Here is a 20,619-nt window from a genome sequence, read left to right on the forward strand (position 1 = left end):
GGAATAGGAAAAATACACATTATGAAAATTGAAACGTCGATTTGTTTGACAAGAATCGCCCTTAAGATAATTTCATTAAGAACTTACCAGGGGAAACCACTGGGAACTCATGAGATAAAGAGATATAGCTATATAGATATACAATACACACAAGATCCCTTGTTACAATTATATGGTGTGACGGAAGTAATTTCATTAAAAGAAACAAAACTGACATATAATTTTGAAATTAATTTTTTTGTATACAAATTTTATCTTCACTTAAAATAATGTTCATCATTTGTTTAATAAAAATATATAAGTTATTAATTTCTAATTATAATTACAAACATTAAAAACGTTTTGTACGTCTACAGCTGTCTATGACTGAGGATATTATACTTCAAAGAATGTGACAAAAATTATCTGACTAAAGGATTCTTTTTTTACTGATTACAAAATTGCAACAATATAGAAGTTAACTTACTTAATGTTGTATTGATTTTAGTTTAAAAAATTTTTCAACATTGTATGACATAAATTGGGTTTTACTACTTACAGACTTGTCTGACTGTAACGGGTTCATTCTACTGCTACCAAAATTACAAGATTTTAAAAGGTCTGACTAAAATTGACTTTAACTACTGATATCAATATTACAAGAATTTAATAATTCGGCCTACTTAAAATGGACTTCTTACTACTTATAAGAAAACAATAAAACTGAAAGTATGAATGTATCTTACTTTTACTACTGATAATAAAATTACAAGAATTCAAAATGTTCGTTCTGACTGATCGTTCTGACTATTCTTTACTACTGAAAACATACCAAAAATAACATTTAAAACTAAGTATATTTTACTACTAATTACAAAATCATAAAAAGTCGAAAAGTAAGATTTTGCATCGCAAATTTACTACTGCTACAAAAATTGTAAAAAAAAATAGTCTGACTAAAACTGTCGTTTTATTTTTTAACCAATTATATCAAAAATATAACAGCAACTTTAATTTACTACTCTTGGCTGACTCAATTTTACTTTTACTACTCATAAAGGAATTGTAAAAATTTAAACTGTTGTGAAAACATTCTGAATGTTTTCAAATTTACTTCTTTTCTTTTTACTAATACTGAACTAAAAAGAATACATAAAAGAACTATCTCACTGAAATTGACATTTAAAAACGATAAAATTATAAGTCTGACGGTAACTGACATTCACTACTAATACTAAAATTGTAAGAAATAAAAACGTTCTGTCTGACTCCAACTTCTTTTAGCAACAGTTCATAAAATTATAGAGTCTTTGAATATATTTTATAAAAACACACGTTTACCACTGAATACAAATATTCATGAAAAGTATGTCTGACTGTTTACTTGGATACTATTTTAACTTCAAATTTTATTATTAAATATTAGTTTCTATATCCAAAAATAAATGAATAATTTAGTAAATATTTAATGTGCCTTTTTTTGTTGCTGCAGTAATTGTTAAAAAGTTTATAGAACAAAAAAATGATTTTATTCATTTAAACGATTATAACTTCAGTTACGCGTAAAAGAAAATCTTAAATACGAAAGAAGAATTTCAATCAAAGATGAATGATTAAAAGTTATCTTTTTTTTTTAATCTCTCAAAAATGACGAGAGGATTTTTAAAAATACCCAAAAAAAAAAAAATTTTATCGTCTTCTTTCCAAAAATTTTTTTTTAATTGAAAAAATTTTTAAATCGAAAAATTTAAGGTAATATATAATATAATCGTCTTCTTTATGTCAAGATGAATCGATATATATAAAGTATAGATTTGATTGAAATTTAAAGAATTAATGAAAGTTTAAAAATCAAAAATTCTCATTTTAGCTAAAAAATGATGTGTTTATTTAAATTCATGTTTATATATGAAATAATTTTATTCCCTGCATTGAAACGAATTGGTTGCTATAGAAAGTATAGATTTGATTTAAAATTCGAGAATTAATAAAAATTAAAAAATCGAAAATTCATATTTTAGCTAAAAAATTTTGTGTTTTTTTTAAATTCAAGTTGATGAATAAAATAATTGTACTCCTTCCATTAAAACGAATCGATTCGTATATATAAAGTTTATGTTACACTCAAAATTAATTAAAATTTTCTTTATTTTTCAAAAAATTTAATTAATTTAAAACATTTTTAACTCGAAATTTTTTAAATCAATCAATTGAATTGGACAAATTCATTGCTTCTTTCACGAGGAAGCGAATTTTTTGCTTCACACAATGAGGAAGCATAATGTTTATGTAATAAACATAAAGGACTCCCTCCTTGTTTTAGATGAATATTCAATAAATTAAAAATTACACAGAAAATTAAAAGGCATTAAAATAAGCTGCAACGCTTATTATTTTAATCCAATTTTGCTTATTTTCATCCATTTTAGTATTAAAATAAGCAAAATTGGATTAAAATAATAAGCGTTGCAGCTTATTTTAATGCCTTTTAATTTTCTGTGTAAATGTAAAATTACCGTGGATGTACCAGTTACTGTCCATGTCCCAGTTTCCGTCCATTTTACAAATATCTCGTATAGTAATTTAAATTATTTTTTAACAATAATTTATTCCTTTTGTCACACAATCGACTTATTAGTTTAAGTAAACAAATAAAAGAAAATAATTTTTTTATAAATGTTATTTTGAAAATTAAACTGGATGGAAACTAGGTCTTAGGTGGACGGTAACTGGGACATCCACGGTAATTGTTGAACGTAATATTCTTCTTATTTTGAGATTTTATTTTTTTCGGTGTAAGAAAGTAATCAATTTTTTTTATAATAAAATGAATTATTTCCTGTTTAAATGAATTAAATTAATGAAATATGAATTAGTCTAAATAAGGAATATTCAATAAAAATATGAGAGAAAAAAAAATGTCGAAAAAGGTCAGCACCCTAATTCCTATTTGATATTTAAAGAATGACACATGCCCATGTACAGAATGTGTTTACCCTGACGCGTCAACATATATGCCATGAAACCCACGTGTACGGGCTGAAATAAGCAGGTGCTCAGGTGTCCCTCTCTATATAAAAATCCCTCCCTTTTTACTATTTTCGGATTGCCGGTAGTCTTTCCTGCACGATAGGATCTAGAAGTAAACATATGGCAATAATAAAGGGCTCTTGATTTTATCGAAGGGTGGAAAAACCACGACCATTCTGTGATTGCACTTGTCTTTTATGGCAATTCTATCAAACTGACGGATGCTCATAAGTCAGAATTTTAAATTCAACTAAAATTGGTATTTTTTCAAAAAAAAAAAAAGAAAATTTTCATTTTTCTTACCCCATATTTAAAATATATTAGTTATTAATTTCTAAAATTTTTATTTAAAAAAAAATATTTGTCAGTCAAATTTAATTAATTCATAGTGGAAGAAAAGATTTTTTTGTTTTAACTTAATAGTAAATATCATTGATCGTAACTTTCGTCATTGAAAACTTACCTAAACGGTAATTTATTTCGAATTTAATTAATAATTTACATTACAGTTTAAAGTAATAATTTTTAGTTGATATTTAGATAATTGCAAATGATATTTTTGCTTTATATAATAGCCGTGACCTTCAATGAACCCAAATTTATATTTTATTAAATAACATCTAACAATAATAAAGGTCTGAAATACATATATAATCGGAACTTATTATTTATGAATTAAAACTATATCTCATTTGAATTTATCATTACTACCCATATTCTATTGTAGTTACCAACAATAAAAACACATAACACAAGTACACAAAGTTTTATAATTCAATTATAACCCTATGAGAAAATTGATTAATATGTCATTATGTGCATTTATAATATAGGTGGGCAAATCCACAAAACTTTTAACTTTCAAGAAAAGAAAATTTCTTTTTTTAATTTGCAGGCACATTGATGTCACTTTGTATACACGTTTAAGTACATTTTAGCACTACAAATTCATATGCGTGATTCATTTTTAGCTTACGCCGTTTATGTTTAACTCTTTAAACTCTTTAATGTTAATAAATTACATATAAAATTGAAAAATTCAACTTTTTTAGTTTTAGTGGTCGCTCACTAATGGGATACTGAAAATTTTTTGACAAAATATGTCTGTTAGATATTTCCATAGGAGCTGAAGTGATATTTTACACGCCGCAAAAATAAAAACGTTAAGAATATAAACTTTTTCAAGAAAATCAAATGAAATTTAAGCATTTTTTCACTTTTTAACTTATAAAGCTAATTGTCAAATAAATATTTTGTTCTAATACTGTACATAAATGTTCCTTTGTATATAATTTAGCAAAAAAATAAATTATACCCAAAGTTTTAATTAAAAATAATTCAGATTTTTAAGTATTCGATTCGAGAATCACAAAAATTAAAAGTTTCGTGGATTTGACCAGGTATATATGATAGGTAAATATACGACCCACTTGGAAACATTCCCCGGAAAGTGCCCCCTGGAGGTTCTATCAGAATTCCGTCGGAATTCCATCGGAGTTCCGACGGAATTCTGACGGATTAGGACTCTAAAAATATTGAGAAAAAAAATTAATCGGAATTCCGTCGGAATCCATCGGAAATTCTTTGGAACTCCGATGGAATTCCGACGGAATTACGTTGGAAGTTCAGGCGGAATTCTGATAGAACCTCCAAGGGGCACTTTCCGGGGAATTTTTCCAAGTGGGAATAAATGATAAAAATTTTGAAACATAAAGAATTTTTTTTTCAAATAGGGTTAATAATAATAATAATAATAAATTAAAATAGTTGAGTGAAGTTGAATTTAAAAAAAGTCAAAATAATCATACACTTCGAGCCGTATTCTTATAGTATTGAATACCTAAGCTAATATGTAGTAAGAAAGACGAATTTTTATTTTACAGAACTTATCAACGAAATTATAAATGGTTTTTAAATTATGATGTTTGATCAACAGTATTGTAATCGTGAAAAAAATTACTAGCCATTTTTAATATGAAACTTGACATCGGATTATAAAAATGTAAAATATTATTAAATTATGAGTGTTTTGCAACATTTTTTAATGTTATTTTATGAAAATAATATAGATTTACAAAGTATGAAACAGAATATTAGTATTGAAATAATTATTCGGTATTTAATAATAGGTGTCTCATTTTAGAACAAGAACTTTCAAAACAAGGAAATATATCAATTTCCAAAAACTTCAAATTTTTCTATTTAATCACAATATAACATTAATAGGTAGAACGTGTACATTATCTAGAAAAGAGTTCAAACTTTATTTTAATACCAAAAAGTGATGAAAATTTTTTTAAATTGACATATTACTACGTCTTTGAAAAACAGATGTCTCATTGTTACGCACTCTCCCCTAAGTATATCTTATAATTCATGTGTGTGAGAATTAGTTCATCTCTCACTTTGGATTACAATTTTTCTACTATTCAGGTGAAAATGTCTTCATTATTTTCAATATATAAGAAGTCGAGCACGTGTTTCTCAACTTCATTCACCTAAATCACGTTTCAGTTTGTAGATGTTCAAGTATATCGAGCAAGATAACTTCGCTTAGAATAGTCACGCCCATAAGTAGAGAAAAAAAAACATATAAGCAATGTGACACCGGTCACTGTAGAGGGAGCCACCGGGCCAAAGGCCAAATCTATTTCACTTTTATAACCAATGGGGAGCATTCAAAGGTACAGCAAAATAGTGGCCGAGTAACTTTAATTTCATTAAAGTTTGGAAGAGAGAGAGAGAGAGAGAGAGAGAGAGAGAGAGAGAGAGAGAGAGAGAGAGAGAGAGAGAGAGAGAGAGAGAGTCACCACCTCACAAGAGAAAAGCAACTTTTCCGTTGTGACGAGCACCTCAATTATTGTTACCAGCAACTAGTCTCAATAATGGTGGTGATACAAAGCTTTAAAAAAATGGCGACTGACAGTGTGGAAACTGCGGAGTCCAAAAGTAGTTTATAGGTTATGTATCATATTCGCGAGTCGATTCACCACCCCACAATAGAAAAGCAACTCTTCTATTATGGCAAGTACCTCGATTATTGAGAACAGCAACTATTCTCAATAATGGTGGTGATCGAAATTCAACTTAGTACCGGGGGGGGGGGGGTGAATGAAAATGAGTCAATTTACAAGTGATCGTTTATTTTCATTAAGTACAGTTTGTTGAAATAATTCCAAGTCCCACAAGGGTAGAATATTTCTAAGTTCGAAAGGCGAAGAAAAATTCAAAGTCCAAGACTCGGAAAAATTTCTAAGTATGAATAAATAGAAATTTTTCTAAGTCCACTAACTCGGAATTTTTCGAAGTAGGAAGCTGTTGCGTAGTATAGGATAGGCTAGGCAGGGAAGGCAACCAACCCTGAGTGAGCTCTGCAACAGAACTGACGTTTTGGTCCAGTGCATCGGCTTTTATAGCCCACGACTCTTCCAAAACGACGAAAATAGTGGGAGAATTTTCCAAGAGAGGGGCAAATCTTCCGTCTATGCACTTCTTACTTTTGACCCGCGGAAAACCGCGAGTCAAGAGCCAAGTCGCGCGTTTTCTCGCGAGATTCACCTCTATCCCCGAAATTCTCTCACATCCCTGCTTAACCATTCCTAATTAACCTAATTAATAACTAATCTTACTTAATAAGTGTGATATATGATGATAATATTATTATATTAAAATATAGTTTATTAATATAATATGTTACAAATACAGATATGTATGTGTAACATAATATATATTTACTATAAGTTAACAATACAATATTATTCGTATTAAACACACACACACACACACACACACATATATATATATATATATATATATAACATTATAAATTATAAATCACTATAACAATAATATCCACCATTAACAATTAACAAATTATAATTATCGTAATAACAATTATAATTAATAATTAGTTAATAATAATTTATTATGATACAATAATTATTTATAATAAATTATGCTATAAATGATCTACAAGATATAAAAACACATCAAACTTTGAACATAACCTTTTATTTAAATAAATAATTGAAAATTCGGCTCGGAAAAGTATCCGGCGAACAGAAAGTTAAAAGAAGTGGCGCGAGGAAAGCAAAGGGCCTGTCGCGTTGAGAGTGGGAGGTGCAAGGATGAATAGAGATGGGCCGTAAGGCGAAAGTGGAGAGAGCGAATAGGGAGAAGAGTGGAAAGCGTGGAGTGTAAAGGGGCGCGCCGATAGGATGTTTGGAAAAATGTAGAAAAAACACGTTACCAATGACTCAGCTAAGGACAAGAATTCATGAAGATGTAGCAAAGTTTTTGCATTCTTCATGAATTCTCGTTACCCCCATCAGTGACATGTATCAAATGTTTGACTACGTTGGTTGGGTGTGGGCTCGTAAACGTGACCAAACTCTTAAACGCGAGAATTGCCAAGTTTCTGCGGAGTTAGATTGAGTAGGGTGAGAAAAAAGGGTCGTTCAACCAATGGTTTTAAAGAAAATGGACTTTTTTCAAGAACAAGCTTCGAAATTGTAAGGTTTTGAATTTTATGTCTTTTTTTTCTGTTTTCTCTACAGCATATATCTATACATATTTATATTATAAAATATATTTTTCTACTATTTTATATATAAATTTTCTTCAATAGTCATTTTTTTCTATTTTTTAAAATTTAGCGTCATTTTCTAATTTTGTGTGTTACATGATAGGCGCTTATTTTTCTCAATTTACAAAGATTTAAAAATTTATTGATATGAAAAATTTGAAAATTCTATTTCTATTCTACTAATTTAAATTAGTAGCTCACTTTTCACTAATTCAGATTTAGAAAGTAATTAAATAATATATTTTTAACTATTTACATTGATCACCAGAAATCTTTTCTATTTAAGAAGAAAAACTTTAAAAACTTCATTTTTCCTTGCAGTTTCTACAAATTTGTCAGAAATGTGACCGTTTGTCTTCGTATGAGATACAGAAAGATTGCCCAAGTTTTCCGAGTTATTTCCGCAAAATTCAAAGTCTCTAAGTACTTAAAGAAATTTAATAGCTCCCATTACCCTAATAATAATTTTTCAAGTCAAATATACGTTCTGAGATGACAAATCAATAGATTTTCTATTTAATTCATTGATCTCTCATTAAGAAGGTGAATAAGATATAACTTTTATATTATTAATATGTATTTTTTTATTTTATTTTCCGAAATTCTTTTATAAAAAGTTATGCATAGATGTTTAATATTTAATATGTTTAAAATTCAATTTATTTCAGAAGAAACATATAATGTTTCAAAGTCAAAGAAAGTTGAAAAGGAGAAAAAAAAATAAACTGAAATCGATGGAGTTCATTCAGCATGTCTGATTAAAGACACGACCCATTTTACTATAGGGTTTTTAAGACACGACTGATACGCTTAAAATGAGGTAAGGACGCGGATACTTCTCATGAAAGTATGTAATAATTGAAGTCGTTAACGCAAGACAGAAAGGGATGGAGAAAGAATAACTGATCAGTTGAGAGTCGTTTATCAATGTTTAGAGAGTTCTCCATTAATCTCTATTAGTATCCTTAAGGGAAGCTGCTACTTCAAGCGAGGTTAATTTAAACTTTCACAAATTGAATGCAGTTGAAAAACACACGGAAAATTATAAGCTCTGACAATTGAAAGGAAAAAATTTTGTTAATTTGAATTTCTTTTTTTATTTCGATTAAAAATTTTAGATTCAATTATTAAAATATTATACGATTCAAAAAAGAATATTTCTATTTCAAAAAATTGTTGAAAATCAGATTTAGAGAAAACTTATCAATCATCACGAATATAACAACACTTTGTCATTATATTAAATATCTTTTCCGTTTTATTGATTGAAACTGAAGCATCACTAACAGAATGATGAATTGGGAGACTTTTATTCTTATTTGGGGTGAGTATAAACGAACAAGTGCGTGTAGTGTACAGGTGTTCGAATTCAGTATTACAAAGTGACGTTTACATTGGCCTAGTGAATTTAGGACTCATTAAGTTCCACTCAACGTCGACCCTCCAACATACCTTTCGTGATACACATGCGCACATCTAACCACGATAAGGGTCGAGGGAAGACCTTAAGTATCATTGTAATTATACACTTAGGTTTATTTCCTGTACATCCTAACCCTATATACGCGCATATTAAATACATCAAGTGAGAACCATGATAAAAATAATAGTAATAATAATAATAAGAATACTAAACCGCGGATGGGGTTTGTAAAGTATCAAGTAATATTCTCCCCTTATTATTACCTTTCGCGATGAAAATAGATCCAAAACCATATTCACAAATATATGTATATGTAAAATACCAAAGGTACTAAATGCACTTGCAGAATCTATGTATTTTGAGTATATATGTTGGGCGTGCCTCTTATATTGTCTGTGTGTATAATGCACACTGCTAGGTAGATACTAACGCGAAATACGTGCTCTTTGTATTTTACCTCCCATGTCGTTGTTTTGCCTGGCATTTACCAGGTTCGTGGCCAACCACATATGCCAGTTCTAGCTGCTGGATCTATGCTCTAGACCCTACAGTAAATGTAGAAATTGTATGGATACAAGCAGAAATCATTTAGAAATACAATTTTCAAAGCACGAAATATATGTTTTAACAAACATTAATTTTAAATAGAAATTTAAATACACATATTAATTCCAAACAAAGCACTAAAAATATTATTGAAAATTATCTCTCTGTTAATTTTTAGTATTCATATATAAATTATTAATAACTTTACCATCACAACACGAAGAAAAAATGTTTAAAAGAAATCCATTGTGATTGATTGACAAAGAATTGAAGAAAAAAAAACCTCATGAAGGTCTAGTATTATTGGAAGAAAACAATATTCAAGTTGGTCATGAACAAGAATCAATTTTGATATAGCTATGTACTACCATCATTCCAGGGCATGAACTATAAGGTAATAGGAAAAATTCATTAAAATTTAATGTATACGATGTACGATTGGATTAGTAGCAAGGGAGTAGCATAAGACATGAAAAAATATACCCGATTTCAAACGGACTATATACAATTCATAGCTAAATATTGTTGTATTAAATTATTTTTTTCTAAAAAACAATATGAATACATAAAAGTATTAAATATTAAAATCATTGATAACTACTACTTAAAACTTGTGTATACACATATTTTCTAAAATGAGACAAGAACTTATATGGAATGGAGTGTATGATACAAAATTTTATAGATCCTTAAATCAACTCTAAAGATCTGACTATACACTGGCATAGCACTAACTTCTACTATACAAACTGAATTTATATCCAAAGAAGGTTATTTTCTGACTTGCCCTGGGTGCCATAACAACTTGAGTGTACTGCACCGTTGGGGCTCACTGATACCTGTTTCGTGATGCATTGTCGTTTCTCTAAAAGTGAGAATAATTCTAAAAGAAATATATTCGCTCAAAGTTAATGTCTTTTGCAAATAGAACGTATCCAACAAAACTTATAACAATAAAAACAGCAAAAAAAATAATCTTATAAACATGTCCGTCTTTATTTTGTCTGACATGATATTTATCCACACTACTGATTGTACCAATAACTGAAGTTAATACACATTCAACAATAACCTAATAATATTTCTAAATAATAGCAAAACCCTGCTAATAATTTAGATACAATAACAAACTAAATTCTGAAAAATCTTATATTAGGAAATATGAATATCAAAATTTTATATGCTCTAATCTGTTAAAAAGCACCTGAAAGTTGATGATCTGAATAGTACCAGATAGTATCATTTGTGGATGATACAGTGATTGGGGTACAAAAGATCTAAATTAAAAGGTCCAAGACGAAAGGTCCAATCATCTACAGTGTTCGTTGTAAATGCTAAAAATCATTTAGCATCTCAACATGATACACGGAGAGACCGCCGGTTAGAAAAATTGCTAAAAAGATTTACAAGTAGCAGAAATAAGGTTACATTGTCAAATATTGCTGTAGGAAATCGAAAATTCTACTAGCAGCATACTTAATAAAACTGTAGACTATAGTAATTTCTATTCCAATTTGTGTGCAATTTTACTATAGTCTACAGGTTTTATTAAGTATGCTGCTAATAGAATTTTCGATTTCCTACAGCAATATATGACAAAGTAACCTTATTTCCGCTACTTCTAAATCTTTTTAATAATTTTTCCAACCGGCGGTCTCTCCGTGTATGATTCATTTAGAATCATCTAAAATCAACTCTAAATTCCGTAACCATTTTTTTCCGACAAACCAAGCGGATAGAAATGCAGATAATATTGATTCTGGATAATTTCAAATCAACTAAGTAAATATTCAACATTATAAAACCAAACTACTATATACCAATTAAAATAATGTATTAAAATAATTACTGCTCACATTAACAATAAATTATTTATTAATTAGCAATGATTTTCAAATAAATAATTTGTACATCCTGATGAATCCTAAAAACATTCGTTTACATTATATTCAAATTAAGTAAACGAAATAATTTACAAAAGGGTTTTAAATTTTAAATTACAGTTTTGGATAACAATATTGAGTATGATGATAACATAATTATAGTCTACACAACAACGGAAACCCAAAATAAATTTTCTAAAATGGTGTTATCATAATTTTTGAACATTATACAAATTACCCAATGGGGAAAGCTCCCCAATTATTATAACATACTATTATCATTTGAAGTTAGTCCTTATATGATTTCACTTTATTGACAATTTGACCAATCAGAATCAAAATTCCCAACTATAAGTTAATGGCAAAAAAAGTATTTCTTTACAAGGTGAAGTAATATTTTTGAACAAAGATTTAAAAAAAAAAAGAAACTTTAATCTCGATCAAAAAGTTCTTTTTTTCTCTATAGCGTGTTGGCAAGTTTTTGCGGATTTTCTAGTCGAAGGACTTAGCATCAGAAGTTAAGTTTGAATATATATGTATATATAGTTTTCGAGTGGGTCGAGAGGTTCGTGTCACATAGTCGCGAGTGATGTCGATATGTGCGTGACTTTCTCGGTCGAGGAGGTCTTTTCACCCTGTCTGTTACTACCCTTCTTCGACTACCTACCGCCACTTATGTATCTCCCCTAACCTAACCTTACACTCCACCCACACTCCCCTTACTTCTCTTCATTCCACCTGCACTTCAGTAGCAGCACCCACGCGTTCGAACCTTCCGTCTGCGACTAATATGCTTCCGGCATGAAACACACAGATCTTGAAAGAACCACACATGATGAACGGAAAACAACTTTATCAAAACCACATAAAGAAAATGATATAGAGGGGAAAAAAGGTCACGCACGAGTTGATGATCAGAAGTTCTCTTCTCAGGTAAATAAATATTTTATAAATAATCTATTACATTAAAAAAAAAAATTTTTTTTAAATGATTCTATCATTATACGCTAGTGCAAAATTTATTCCCCTGGGAGAATAATTGAATTCATATACACCAGTGAGACAAATTTCTTCTAAAGGAAAATGAAGAAATTCGCAAACTGATTAGATTACAAATGTAGATGTATTATACCAATTCAACAGATGAATTGTTTACTTTTTCCTGGAAGAATATCCGAGTAAATATACTGTTACGAAGATGAGTATTACCTTCAGGGAAAAAGACAGCCATCATTTTCAATTTGGTCAAATTAACGGTTCTATTCTACGCGTCTCCGCGAAACTCAATAAATAAGGGCCAAGTGAGTAGTAAATATAAATCAGGAGTGATTGGATGTAAGTGGGGAACGTTATGTGTCCCCAGTGCCCCGTGTGTGGGGTCGGTCGCGACCGTTTCTATACTTTCTATAGCTACTTCACATATAGAACCAAAGAGAATACATGTCTCTTTTTCTCTCAAGACATTCGTATAAGTGTTAAGAGATCGATGTGGTAGGTTTGGATAGGTAAGAATCCTCGAATCTTGTAAGTGTATGCTGTTTCTCAACGTCGGTATATATTTTACACTTTTTCCCCCAACACTTCTGAACAAAGGTTATTCTTCATCATTTATCAGCAATTCTACATTTTCTATTTCACCAAAACATCGTAAATCGATATATATATACATTGGAGAATTTAATTCTCAGCATATATCTAATTTATATTTTTGCGTTTTTATATATCTTTCTATAATCATAAAATACAATTCAAAATTCATGCAACTAAATAGATAAGTATTCTCGTAGAATTTTTTACGGATTTTTTTTCATATCGTAATTTTTGTTTTATAAAAAAAAATACTAATAGAAAAGCACTCGTTTCACTAGTTCCATGACACCAATTACAAGCTGATTTTCAGGTCTCATATATCTTTTATTAGAGCCGTGACCAAAATGAGGTTGGAAGTTCATCAGCACTGACACCTGACGTCTCATTTCCATGAAGTTGATAAGCAAAAATAACTAAATCGACATTACAGATTGTAATTAAATTTACATTTGCAGCGTTTGTCTACCGTTTTGAAATAGAATATATAGATATATAATACTGGAAGATGAAATGGAAAGGTTCGTTGTACGATGACATACACAAGTGGTGCAGAGCGCAGAATATCGATTATGCAATATCGCAAGCAAGCTTCCCGTGTACAGACCATAATGCACATCGTTGCACCCTTTTTGCTAAAACACTTCGTCAATTTAGACATTAATTGCCATTATTGTTCCGATACTATACTTAGTTCACAGATTTTTTTTTTAAATCTAAATAAAGTTAGAAAAAAACTAAACTAATCTGTATTAAACAATTCCATATACTCTCTAAATCTGAGTAAGTGAAATTTCACTTATAATATTTCAAAGTCTTCCATGTAGAAAAATAAATATGCACTTAAAAATAAGTGAAACTTCACTTATTTTTAAGTGCATATATTTTTCTATACGTGGAAGACTTTTGAAACATTCTAAGTGAAATTTGACTTATTCAGATTTAGAGAGTAGAAAATAATTAAATCAAATTGTAGATCTTCAATTAAAAAAAAAAGACAATAAAAGTATGCAAATGAAAAAAAATTCACCTTAGCGACAACAATGAAATAGTATTTACTTTCTGTATGTTTAATAAACCATATATACAGTTAAATGAATCCAGACGACAAATCGATATATAAACCGCGAGTTCTCATATCCGTCGATTCGGTCTATTCTTCACCTCAATTCCACACAGTATTATTTTAGTACGTATCGACATATGCACGTGTCTCGTCTGGGAAACCAAAATTATTATATAATGAATGCAAATTATATGGTAACCAGCCGTCCAGACATTAAAATTAAATGTGGTCTTTCCATTTTAATAAAACTTGTCGCACGACTATATATATATATATATATCGCGTGAAGAAAAATTATCACACAAACCAATTTGAAAGGAAAACAAACCCTATATATATATCCAAAAAGAGTCTTCATTATTCTCAATGTACAATTAGGGAGTTGGAAAATCGTTATCACTACGCGGTGATTATAAGCCGTGAAAAGAGCGAACTAATTTTCACAACCTGTGGCTGAATATTTAAATTGGGCATCATAAATATTCAAGCCAGAACCCTTCTAATTACCCGAGCTAATAAATTTACTCTACTCTGATTCAATGTCCATTGGTATAATTTATAAGGAAACAAAACGAGGTTTTTTGCTCGGCTTGATTTTAGTGATACTATATTATAAACAGGTGGTTTTGAGTTACGGATTAAAGAAAGATGTTGAAAGAAATGTCAAGATATTCAAGAAGCGGCGATTACGTCGAAACCGTCTTATTGAACATATATACATATACATATATATATATGAAGAGAGAGAGCCGGTACGGATGTAATCTCATCTAGACACTCGGCTCGTAGCTACGGTTTTTATCCTATTACGTCACATGAATAAACTAAGGATTTTGGAAGTTGCCGGGGGGAGTCAGAATCCATGGGGGTTGGGATAGATACGTATATACCCATACCCAACTGGTTTGGTATGCCTTCGATCTTTGGCTGGGAAACGGAAAAGTGGTCGGGGATCAGACTTAACTTGCATTTGATTCTGTTGTTCGAATACATCTACGTTCTCTCCTGTTTCCAATATACCCTTTACTTGTTCTTCAGTTGCAATATTCAAAATTACATTTTCAAATAGAGAATTGTATATATGCTTTTAGAAATGAATAAAATATATTTGACAATTTCAAAGATCAAAGATCTTAATCTTATTAAATATATTTTATAAAGATTCAGAATAAATTAATAAAAGATTGCACTGAAGAAATAAGTGACTTACTTAGTAACTAACATGTTAGATTAAACTACTATAGTGTGTATGAGTAATAAAAGTTTTTAGATAACGAAACGATACAGTGAAGATCGGACCCATGTGGGTTCTTTTTCGATCCTTAAAATAAGTCGCGATTAATTTCTATAAATTGTAATAATAATGGACGGAGATTATTAATTATTGTAATAAATCTAGTTTTCCTTTTTAAGTGTTCTACAGTTCATTATTGTGTACCTTTAATTGATTTTACGTCGGTGAAGTTCACAACGTTTACGATCAACGATCGAGAAGAATTATTATTATTTTTTGAATGAAATTTTTTTTTTTTCAATCGTTGATCATAAACATTGTGAACTTCACCGACGTTTGATTTCAAGAATCCCAAACACAGTCTAAATGCAGAAAAATTTTAAAAACAATCAATTTTGATTCACAATTTAGCTATGTGGAATTTAATTTATTATTTAATTAAGGAAGCTAATGGATGATTCTTGGATATATATTTTATAGCATAATCTTGGAAGCGATTTAATTAGTTATAAATTATAACGGAAGTGTCATTCTATTAAAATACAATTATTGTGAAATATTTTTCGCTAACCTTATTCAAATTTTCATTAATTTTTAAAATGCTTTTTATTGAAACTTTATATTTAATTAGAAGCTGATATTATATGCTACTTCTATCATTGCAAAACAAACATTTAAAGCATAATTTAAAAATCATTACAATGATTGCAAACTTTGTTATACTCAGGATTCTGATTTTAAAAAAACATGGTAACATAACTCAAAAAATCATAAAAAAGTTTTCAATTTCTTATCTAATTTTAAAAAGAAATAAATAAATAAAGAAAATAAGAATTGCTCTTGGAATTAAATTTTAAAAATTGAATTAATATGCAAGAAACCCTATAGTATTCTTCAACAACAACTAGGGTGGCTACCGTATTAATTATTAATGTCATTAACTATATGTAAACAATAATTTGTATATTAATCGATCCTTTCGAAATCTTAAGACTAAATAAAATCACAGTAAACTATGAGGTATTAAAAAGAGTTGCAGATTAAATTAATACCATAAAAGATTTAATATATCCATTTTTTGGATTAAATTCGTTTTTGCATTTGATAAATATAAACGTTTCTAAGTCCAATTTTCAAAAATTTACAATTTTAATTGACGATGGATAAAAGCGTTTCATCTTATTTTAATCTCTTCTGGTATTAAAATAATACCCCACAATTTACTGAAAAATCATATATTTACGATGATGCTCATAAAGAATAGAGCTTCTAAAAATATCAACAAAACAGATATGAGAATGGCTAAACAAACAAAACAAAATGGAAAAATATTGATCGTCAGTAATACTCATCGTTAATATATATATATAATATATATATATATATATATATATATAATATATATATATATATATTGCCTATTGATTGAAAAAAAAAACTAAAATCTAATTCCAAAAAATTCTTTTCTCAATTTAAAAACAAATTCATCTTCAAAGGTGTTAATCGAACAGTTGCTTAAAACTGAAAGCAAAAGATGAAATCTTAACTAATCCTTTGAAACAATTTCAATCTCAATACAGAGTTATTAATGAATCAGTAATTAAAAATTTGTTAAAAATATATCAAATTTAAAATGACCTTTTGTCACTGTAAAAATAGATGCAATCTCAATGCTGCTTTTTAAAACTGTTATTTAAAAACTGAAAACAAAAAACGCATTAAACCTAACTTGACCTTTTATAATCTGTAAAAACAAATGCAACTTCAAATAGAGATGTTAAGGAACCACTAATCTAAAAACAAAATACGCATCAAATCTAAACTATTCTTCTGTCACTGCATTAAGCATCATCGATAGATCCTAAGATGAACCACTAACTGACAAAAAGCTAGTTCAAATAAACAAATAAATAAAAAATATTCCAATATTTGACAAAAGCCGAAATTAAATTACCAAAATCCGATGTTCATGAAGTTTCAAATAATAGAGAAGGCCATGTTCAAACTTTTTTAAACATTATAGAAAAAATCTAAACACTTCTGTAATTACTCATCATCTAATCTTTTTTTTCTGTAATTGAGGCTCCTGATCTTAAAAGGACTTACGTTTGAATTTGCATCACAAGTTTAGGTGCCTGTAGTTAAAATTTTGAAGTTGTTCAATATTTAATTTTAACAGTTCATTCTTATCGTAGAAATTTGATATTGAAAATTTCAAAATTTTAACATGAGCCGAAAGTTTTGAACGTTCATATGAACGAAATATTTTTTTCAATCTATAAATTATTAAAAATTATGATGACCATGTGAAATAAAACAGTTAATTAAACAATTATTAAATTAATAACTTCTTTTTAGATATTTTAAAGAATATTTTGTAATAAAATTCGTACTCATATTTTAACACCACATGCCAAAACTTGTGATGTATATTTGAGCGTAGACCCTTTTAAAATCCAGAGCCTCAAAAATCCCCCACAACAATTTGTTATATAATGAAACGACTACTCACAGTAGGATTAGGCATGCAACGTCGAGGCGGCGGTGCCATGGGATCGGGACCCGAACGATACGACGGCGGCGAATACCTTCCGGAAGGAAAACATCCTGGAGCGGAAATTGGTGCCCCATGGAGTCCCTTACTTCCCATCATCTTATCCGGCGAGTACATCATCATTAGGCAATTAGTGCATTTGCTCTACGCACTCTTTTTTATTTAAATTTCCATCCACTGATTTGGATCGTTCCAATAACAGCGACGGATGCGTTTTTTCAACTCCCAGTAAAAACGCATCTGTGCGATTCACAGAATTTTATTTTGAACAACTCCTTTCTTCAAACAATTGACAATTCCAAAATTTCAAATATAATAACAATTCCTTCTTTGCAAAAAAAAGCAGTCACTTGCACTCAACAATTTATATATTTATGAAAATCACGTCAATCACTTATAAAAGTACAATACCACAAATTTTTACACAGTTTATTACCATATCAAGGTCCAATAAAATGTTCCCAATTTTGGTAAAATAATTTCCAAAATAAACAATTTCTCTTAGTTCCCATCACTCGTTAGGAGAACCAAGAATTCCTTTGGTTTCTTCATTATAGAAATTCCTTGAAAATCTTTGGTTTATTCCAAATAGTCACTTTGGTCCACTGGGCACAGCACAATAATGATAAAAAAAATGAGCATACAGAAAAATCTCAATTTTATGATAACGATAATCACTTATCACGAGATGTTATTGTTATCTGGCAAAAATTAACTTGAATTTTAAACAATTGTCAGATTAAATTACACTTTTAGAGATGAAAATCGCTCGTGCATTGCGACAATATTCGCGTTTTTTTTGATGTGGTGACTGGTTGCGAAGAGTGCGCGACATGTTCTGCAGATGCACTATATCGTTTGGAGAGGGGGTGAAAAGGTGATCAGGGTGGAGGTGGTAACACAGCGGTGGTGGTGAAGACTAAGGGTTGGGGAAAGTGAGTGAGAGAGAGAAAAGCGCGTGCTCATAACAGGGTTGGTTGTGTTGAAGAAGGGGTGAGATTTCCCTGCTCCCCGTTGGGAGTGATAGAGAAAGACGAAAGTGGTAAATGATGATGTCGACAAGGAAGATAGGAAAAGATGAAACAAGAAGGGATGATCTAGTGAGGGCGGAGTTTGAAATGTTACGCTTGCGCCTCTGATTTTCATCGGTCGGCCATCTTGCTCTCATGCTCGTATGGTTCGCAAACCGCTATCCGCAACCACCGTCCGTCGGTTTGTCCTTTTCAACCCTAGTCCAACGGCGTGATGTGTACACCAACCTTACCTCGTGCACTGGACGCACAACAAGCTGTTTCGTTGTGTACCTATACATATATACATATGCCACCTGCAAACAACTTTTCTTTACGATCGAAATTATCATCAGTAACCGTTCACTGGAAAATTGACCGGAAATTATGTTGTTCCAAGCGTACTGAAAACAAATTGTCATTATATACATCAAATATATATATATATATATATATATATATATATATTTATGACAATTTACTTGGTTGACAATATTAAAATAAAAAAAGGGGTTTTAAGGAAAACGACACTCTTTTTCCTAATGTCATCGGTTCTGCACCTTTCACATAATTTTGTTTCTAATATTTCTATAATAATAAAATGAAATAATTGTAGACCCAAACAAAAGAATTTTAAAGTTTGACTTATAAATCATTTTTGTACTTTATTTATTTATATAATTTAAATATAACTTAATCTTTCCGACATTTTCTTTTAACTAGAACAACTCTTTTCTTGTGTAACAAATTGGAAATTCTCTCTTAAGAGATTATATACTTACTTTGGCGTATATATGTAAATTTGAACTACTTTATGTTTTACTTTTGTTGTAAACAGCACTTTATAAGTAAAGAGGAAAGCAATGAAGACTGCTTGAATAATTAAATAACCTTAAATTCTTAAATAAATAAAGAAGCAAGATATATTTTTCTTTTATATATGCTGCTGATATTTGTAAAAAAGGTTTGTGTTTTTAATTTTTTTATGTTTCAGTACCCAGATCGCATGTAAGCTTGCAGCAACCTTGCGGCATGCATGCCGCGCAATATTGCCAACCTTGCACAACAAACTAGCCGCAAGCTTCAAATGTCCCATTTGACCGAAAGCTTTCATGGTAAGCTTACCGAAAGATTGCAGTGTAAGGTTACTGCAAGATTGCACAATAAGATTATCGCAAGATTGCTCAGTAAACTTGAAGCAAGGTTGGTGCAAGATTGACAAATAAACTTGCTTTAACCTTAAAAAAAAATTTTTTAAATACTTCGTCTAATTTGTATAAGAAAATTTATATAATAAAATTATATAAATTAAACGAAACATTAAAAAAAAATTTTAGGTTCAAATCAAATTTATTTGTCAATCTTGCACCAACCTTGCTACTAGCTTACCGTGCAAGCTTACTGAGCAATTTTGTGATAATCTTATTGTACAATCTTGCAGTAACCTTACACTGCAATCTTTCGGTGAACTCAACATGCAAGCTTTCGGTCAGGTGAGACATGTGATGCTTGCAGTAAGCTTACGGAAAGTTTGCCATGTATAGTTGGCAATATTGCGCGGCAAGATTGCCGCAAGGTTGCTGCAAGCTTATACGTGCTATCTAGGTAAACTATATTTAATTGCAAGAATCTAACTAGATTCTTTTTGAAATCAAGTTTCATCTTAGATTTGGCACTTAGTTTACATCTTAAATAATGTAATAACACAAAAATCATCTAAAT

The 20,619-nt window shown here is 29.7% G+C and overlaps 1 protein-coding gene across 2 annotated transcripts in view; it reads right to left on the reverse strand.

Annotated features, from left to right (window-relative positions):
* Positions 1 to 20,619, reverse strand: part of LOC127286966 (inhibitory POU protein) — a 94,957-nt gene that overhangs the window by 59,028 nt on the left and 15,310 nt on the right. The window contains exon 1 of one of the 2 annotated variants that reach the window (XM_051313632.1): positions 17,846 to 18,934. The exons of the other annotated variant lie outside the window; for it this stretch is intronic. Within the exon in view, the coding sequence (XP_051169589.1) occupies positions 17,846 to 18,010 (165 nt within the window). The 5' untranslated portion in view covers positions 18,011 to 18,934. Of the gene's footprint in view, positions 1 to 17,845; positions 18,935 to 20,619 lie in introns of those variants that run through there. 2 annotated transcript variants of the gene reach the window in all.

Source organism: Leptopilina boulardi, unplaced genomic scaffold, assembly GCF_019393585.1.
Source record: "Leptopilina boulardi isolate dan_hultmark-lab unplaced genomic scaffold, ZJU_Lbou_2.1 LbouV2_366, whole genome shotgun sequence".
Taxonomy (NCBI): domain Eukaryota; kingdom Metazoa; phylum Arthropoda; class Insecta; order Hymenoptera; family Figitidae; genus Leptopilina; species Leptopilina boulardi.